Here is a 7,433-nt window from a genome sequence, read left to right as displayed (position 1 = left end):
AAAAAAAAAAAAAAAAAGTGAAATATCTTAACCCTACTGTTAGATCTACCTGTAAATCTAAAAAGCAATTTATTTAATTCGAAGGCCTGTCTTTTTATTTGTGCTATCATTATTAATTTCTTTATTTGTTCTTATTTTATTACTGACTGCTTACTTGTCATTTTTTTTATTCAATTTAAAGTCTGAAATTAAGCTATCTCGTGCTACTGCAACACAATTACCCCACTGTAAAATAAAAAAAACACAATTAATTTTGTAGGGTGCCACAAGTTTGTTAAAATTTCCAAAGGGTGCCGCGACTAAAAAAAGGTTGGGAAACACTGTATTAGATAATTGAGGACTGTTGTGTTGTGGCCTTTTTTTTTTTAAGTCATATTTTTTGAATGGTACTGTTTTTATGATTTCGGTAGGACTGGGAGGGTTATTAATTGTTGTATGTTTATGTGTTGATGTGTAGCGGTTCTCTCTTATCCAAATCAAATTTCTCCTGAGAGAGACCTTGACCTTACCTGTTTGATACCATTTTACTTTTTTGAGTTATAGAAATTGTTTGTTTGTTAGAAACAAATGATTACTCTGTCTCCTATTTACTGTAAGATGGTAAATACACTTTCTTGGTATTTTGAAGTATTGCATTCAGTTCCACTGTTTAACATACTTCAGATAAAGCTGTATAGGAGCAAACAGTGGGTTCAAAAGTTCCTAGAAATGGCAAATAAGTTATTTTGAAAGTCTCACAAGCTTGAGCTCAGGGTTCATCTCTGAAGGACACAAGCATACAAGGAGCTAAAAGGCACAGACGAGACCAAGTTAAGGCTAGTTTAGACTTCATGTGGGACTTCAGAAGCAGTCAGTCAAGCAAGACTAATTCCTAAAAAAACACCAGAACCAAGCAGACTTGAGAGAAACCAGATTCATTAAATTAAAACCATTCACATTCAGTGGGACTGGACCTTGTTGCTGATGTTCCCGCGGGCCTTTGGTCTTCTTGGGCAGTAGCTTCGCCTGCCGAGATCGTGACTCACTCAAGACTGCGTTCAGCTCCTGGTCGTTTCTCACTGAGAGTAGTATGTGGCGCAGCGCAATAAAAGAGATGCAGACAAAATGATCACGGAAAGTGACATCACTAGATGTGTTCCCTGGGATCATGCGCCGGTTCACTTTGACCTTTATTAATAAAGGCCCTTCCTCTGACCCACAACACAGAGTCTCGCGATAGGGTTTGACATTATTATTAATTTTTCTTGTCTTTTTTCGTCTTGTGTGTTTTAGATGTGTTTCCTGGCTGCATGCCAGATTGACCTTCATCTATAAATGACACTCTCAGGCCTTTTCTTTGGCCATACGTGTGTGTATAACGGACACGGCGTGGTTCATGTCATCTTCGATTTTGTTGTTCGTCCACATTTCCTCTCATGTGTTTACAAACTCCTTTTCCTTCTCTTTCTTTATATATATATATATAGTGGGGGAAATAAGTATTCAACACGTCAACATTTTTTTATTTTATTTATTAAACTGTTCCAATGCAGCAATTCCTATGAAAGTTTGACTAGATGTTGGTATTAACAAAATAAATCTACAATATTATATTAGAAATATTATATAACTATCCATTAAAAAAAGTAATGTGTAATAAAGTGAAATGATACAGGAAAAAGTATTGAACATGCTTGTGAAATTGTATTTATTACTTAGTTGAGAGAGTCTTTATTTGCTATGACAGCTTCGAGATGATTCCTGTATGAACAAATATTCTGAGGGACCCTCTTGTGAATCATGATCTTCAGTTTCTTCCACAAATATGGTCTATTGGGTTTAAGTCTGGTGATTGCCTGGGTCAGTTGTCCTGCTAGTCTTATCCTCATCATCCTGGTGGTGGACGGCAACAGATTCATCTGAAGAATTTCCCAGTACATTGCTCCATTCATCTTCCCCTCAATAATATGGATTTTGCCTGTACCATGTGAAGAGAAACAGCCCCTTCTTGAACGTGATTTTATAGCGATCATCATTCTCATGCCCTTTGCATCTGTGTACTGATGCCAAAAGTTTCCCATTGAAAGCAATGTAGGTCCCAGTTCGTCTATATAGTGACGCCGAGGGGTACCTTTGACGTCTTCATAGTGACGCTAAAGGCGCTTGAACATGCTTCGGTTTTTGACGCCTTAGGAGTGAGAATGGGTTGGTATTTTGGTGTGATTGAGTGGCAGTTTCTCTCTAAAGATGACGAGGTTGTAGGATGTGACCGCATCTGAAATGTACAATTGAGTTTAGATATGTGTCTCCTTTCATTTGTTTATGTAAAAACAATTATGTTTATGAAGGCCAAAAGTAGTATGTGAGCACTTCACAATGTTATGTTTATGCATAAACCCAAGTAATAAATAAATAAAAAGAAAATAAATAAATCTATTACTTAGTGGAGATGGAGAAAGAAGTATCCTTAACTGAACAGAGCTGGTCACACTTACATGTTCTCTTAAACTAAAAAGAGAAAAAGACATGATTGGTAGGAAACCAGTTACAGTTTTAAAGTTAAATTAGTATTTAAATTATGAAATAATTTACCTGTTGAGAGTGTGTTGACAGTCGGTGTAGTCGGATGGCTGAGCTCCAGAAAATCAGTAAGGTGTTTTGTCCGTTACAGATTTGAAAAACAAAGGCAGGAATAAAGAACCCTAAACTCTAACACAAAGAACCATTTCAGCATAAAAGGGTTCTTCAGGATGCTGTGGTTCTAAATAGAACCGATATTACATGTAAAGAATCTTTAAAGAACCATCTTTTTTCAGAGTGTGAGTGTTGTCGGTCATTGCATCGTAAAAGTTATTTTCATGATTTGTTATCATAACATTTCACAACTCTTTTGTCAAATCAGCTCAGATTCACAGATGTTGATCATATATCATACTATTTTGAGTTTCTGTTGAATAATCTAATCTCCTTCTTTGCATCAACTCAGATTTTTAATTAATGATCTTTAAATTTAAATGTTAGGCTACTTAATTTAGGTTAAACAACATCGATTTTACAGTGCGATTCTGTCTTTAATAATTTCTGGACAATATTTTAATTTAATGCAACATCCACAATACATTTTTAGTAAAAAATTTAATTTGGAAAATGATGTCCTCCCCGTTCTGTTTTCACTGGAGAAAAACAATAAGGGCTGAACGCAGATAAAACTTTACAGTGGATGCTACCGCAAAGACCTGCACAGGTGCAGATATCATAACAATCTATCAATAAATGCGCGCACATTGTCCTCTGCTTCTGATGCTAGTGCTGAAGAATATGACTGAAGAACACGCTGAATAATGCTGACCTGGAGAGGAACCAAAGCTTGCAGCTGTTTTCAAATGAGTTTTAAAGGGGTCTGAAGCAATCACGAAAGTTGTGTACAGATTATGGAGCTAATCACTATTTTTAGGGGGGCTGAGCAGAAATGGTGGCAGATGAGTGCTTGAAGGAGACTAAAGCCCCCTAAAAAGGACCTAGAGACACCCCTGGAGTCAGATAATATTCACAGCCTTTGGTGATTTTCTCTGATTCACTTTCATAACCTCCTGAGCTTTATGACATGCACGTGTTTTGTGCTGAGATGAAATGATTAGAGATGACTGTGTGCGCTCTCATGTTGGGTTAGACCAGAAATAAAGAGCCAGAGATGCCACTGGTTTGTTTGTGTATGTCTTCTCTACCAACAAAACTAGTCACGAACCCAAAGCATTGATCTCTGGGTATGACCAAAAACACATATTTGAGAACAGAGTCTGATTTCTGTAATGTTTCCACTCCAGGGCTTACAGCTCCAGCTTCACTCTCACTAGAGAGAGAAACACACTCTGATGCCTTGTCCACACTGAGATGGCATTTTTGTCAAGGAAAACAGAGCTGTTTGAAATTGTGAAAACACAGTTTTCTCATTTTAGTGTGGCTTTTGAAAACTGACGCATGTTTAGTCATGAGACGCGTATTACTGATATATTTCTGTTTATACCGATATTGTGCCTGTTTTGTGCTATTCACTTTCACACTGTTGCTAAATATGTTACTCTGTACACTCTTCACATTACGGGCCTGCAAAGATGACAGAAAAACATGCAGCAAAACATGAGGGCAGCTGCATTTAAGATCAAACATATAATGGTGAGTGAGTGCGACCTGGACACATCAATACATTATGAGAAATTTTCGTAAATAAAATGATCCTGCCAGAAGAATTGCATGTAAATATGTCTATTTCGTCTGTATAATCTCAGTGAGATTTATGAGGTTTTACACATGCACAGTTAGGCGAAACTTTTGAAAAACGGCGTTTTAAAATAAATGCCATTTTCAAATGCATCCAGACTAAAGTAGACACAGCCTGAGTGAGAGGAAAAACAGATGCTTTCAAAAAACAAACCCTGCTCCAAATGCAGAAGTGAACCAACATGTATCAGAAAACTGAAGTGGAAACTGCAAACACTGCATTATTGAGCAACATTAGTATATCCCTCTATATGTTTTATTTTAAATCCATGTTTCTGTACATGTGACAGCTCTAAAATTAGTCCCGTAACCATGATGAAGAAAGGTCCCATCACATTCCTCATTTCTCCTCATTAGTTAATTTCAGTCACTCCCACAACAGCATCACTGACAGTGACTGTGTTTAAAGCAGCGGAGCTTCTGCTGTCTCTGCTCTAAAACACAGAAGCAGCTTCACACCATGATTGTTCTGGGTCTGATCACCTGTGTCGTGCTGAGAGCATTCAGTGCTCAGGCAAAAGTGGTCCATAGCTTTAATGAGTGTGATGAGTTTTTCTACCTAGGCACAGAACCAAGCGGAATGGACCAGAATGCTGAGAAAATCTGTCAGAAGCTGGAAAATGGAGGCTTACATTATGCTACTCTGTACTCGGTTCATCACAAGATCCCTCTCTACAGCGCCTACAAATTGGACGCTAGATGCCTAGGCGACACTGAAAGGAAAGACATCTGGCACCTCGAGCCACAGGTGACTATGAGCTTAATACAAAAGACTTTCTTTCGCAGTTGAAGCTCAGCATTCTATAAGAAGCAGATCAGTTCATTAAACTATTGGTCTATATATATATATATATATATATATATATATATGTTTTGTCATTACAAACCGTATGAAAAATACATAAAAACCCCATTCAATTAAAATTGAATTGGATGGTACTTTATTGAACATTGTTTTACCATAATTGTACAGTAAACATTAAAAATGTCCACTAAAAGACAATGTAGACAGTAAGAAAGTCTTTCCACCTATGTATGAAATTTAGAAGGAAAAACACCCTCAAAAGTATTTTCCTACAAGCAATAAAATATCAAATGACCATATAACATAATATTTCTTCTGCAGATCAACCCATAAGCAGTTACTACAGGGGCACGGGATATGATCGTGGACACCTGAACCCCAGCTGCTTCCAATGCGGAGACGGCCGTAAAGCGACATTCACACTGACCAACGCTGCACCTATGGACGCGTGTTTCAACCGTAAACACTGGAGGAACTGGGAGAGGACGCTGAAGGGTTATTTAATAAAGAAGCTTCTCAGGTATTTTGAGTCAACAACTTTCATTGTCACAGGTACGGTACCTGATCCTAATGTATGGATACCACAGAGGGAAACCTCTAAAGACCCAGAAAGGGTGTCGGTGCCCTCTCACGTCTGGACGGCTGTCTGTTATAAACGCTACCGTAATGACAGTAAGTCCTTATCCTTTGGCTTTATTGGGAGAAACCAGCAGAAAGAGCCTGACATACGCCTGATGAGTGTCTCAGACCTGAATGATCAACTCAGCAGACTCTACAGTGAGCTCTCAAGGACTCCTCAGTCAATTAAGATTTTTGCTGATGATTGTTTTGGTGACAATAATAAATTAACCAAGGTTATGGAGGTGTTTCCAAAATTAATTAATCTACAAGTGAACAAAGCAGACCAAATGAGCTCAGGCATGCGAGACACATATCTCGCGGTGAAGAGGACCTTTAGCAGTGACGGCACACCTGAAAAAAAAGTCAACGTGAATGAGAATACAGGAAAGATGTCCTTTGACAGCATGAGCACTTACTACAAAGTGGCAGAGGACGTGAATGTTTTTACTGGAAGTACTTGTCTTATAACTTACGCCAAGCCACAAGTGAGGAAAATGGATGATGAGCGCAGAAAAAGGGAGGTATCCGCGGGGCCAGATGCTGTTGAATGCCAGCTGGTCCCAGAGAAGCAGAAGACTGCAGCTGACGGCTCACGCTGCTCAAGCGTCACAGAATCTGATGACAGCTGTCAATGCAACACAGGAGGTGAAACCAAGCCCTGCTGCTCCTCTCCCTGCTTCATAGACAAATCAAGTAGCTATTGGTGTTACTCAGGCCAGACACTGGAATGGTGCTCACCCCCGTACTCACTTATCACGTATAATGGAAAGAGGTGCTTGGATGATCACCCCTGCGCCACATATGGTGAGGACTACTACTGGTGCTGGACCTCTAAAAGCTGGGACTACTGCAGTCCTCCGCTGAAGTACAGTAAGACTAAAAAGGGGACGTACTGCCGCAGCAACCACGCCTGTGCAAAATATGGTTACAGACATACATGGTGCTACACAGATGATAAAGGCAATTATGACAAGTGCTGTACTTCTGATGATTGCTACTCAACTGTTAATGACCAAACCTGCAGGTCTAATCACCTCTGTGGCTACCATGATAAAGCTTACCTGTGGTGCTACACAGATAGAGAAGGCAACTGGGATTATTGTTGCACAAACTGTAGACAGTGGATGGTTTAAAGTGCTTATTACAATTAATAATAAAGTATGACTTTGCAAAGTTAATTGTGATTTATAATTGCATTACTTACAAACCAACAAACTTTCTAACATAAAGTCTCTCATACATGTTTCTCAAATTAACACCAGCTTTAAATGTATTTTTCCCTGATCATTTGTATGCAAAAGCAAAAGGCTCAATAAAAACATCTATGAACCTATAATATATTTGCAAATTCTTACACAAAGTACTGTAGTATGATTTGTTTCCAGTAAAAACACATCTCTGACATTTTATGAGTGTAGACTCACATAAACACACACACACTACGCAAAGCTTGAAGAACAACGATGTGATTTTCACGAGTAATAATTCAATCAGTGTCTGTGACGTGTGCACCGAGCCCTCCCTGCACTTACACTCCTCAACAGATGCCCCACGCTTGATATTCAGCCCGAGAAATGATCCATAATTTCAACTCACATTTATTTGTGTAGCGCTTTACACAATACTTTTTTTTGTGTTTTTTTACAAAAAATGTCTTAACGAGAGAGCGTGTCATTTAAAAGATGTATGCTTTTGTAACAATAAAACATTGTCGTTAAAACAATATTTTCTCAAAATAATGAGGTTTTTC

The 7,433-nt window shown here is 38.5% G+C and overlaps 1 protein-coding gene across 1 annotated transcript; it reads left to right on the top strand.

The window, feature by feature from the left end:
* Positions 1-4,703: 4,703 nt before the first annotated feature.
* LOC107704184 (uncharacterized) lies at positions 4,704-6,969 on the top strand. Its single transcript, XM_016507072.1, has 2 exons — positions 4,704-5,015; positions 5,384-6,969. The coding sequence occupies exons 1-2, from the start codon at positions 4,718-4,720 to the stop codon at positions 6,814-6,816; spliced, it is 1,731 nt and encodes a 576-aa protein (XP_016362558.1). The 5' UTR covers positions 4,704-4,717; the 3' UTR covers positions 6,817-6,969.
* Positions 6,970-7,433: the final 464 nt, after the last annotated feature.

The sequence above is a fragment of the Sinocyclocheilus anshuiensis genome, unplaced genomic scaffold (assembly GCF_001515605.1).
Source record: "Sinocyclocheilus anshuiensis isolate Anshui unplaced genomic scaffold, SAMN03320099.WGS_v1.1 scaffold1228, whole genome shotgun sequence".
In the NCBI taxonomy this organism is placed as follows: Eukaryota; Metazoa; Chordata; class Actinopteri; order Cypriniformes; family Cyprinidae; genus Sinocyclocheilus; species Sinocyclocheilus anshuiensis.
The sequence above is the reverse complement of the archived record's forward strand: the minus strand, read 5'-3'. Positions and strand labels throughout refer to the sequence as shown.

Excerpts from the sequence above, each read along its gene's own strand:
- LOC107704184 (XM_016507072.1), top strand. The coding sequence starts at position 4,718 with ATGATTGTTCTGGGTCTGATCACCTGTGTCGTGCTGAGAGCATTCAGT. Across the intron at positions 5,016-5,383 it reads CGAGCCACAGGTGACTATGA|ATCAACCCATAAGCAGTTAC; the intron begins GCTTAATACAAA and ends TTTCTTCTGCAG.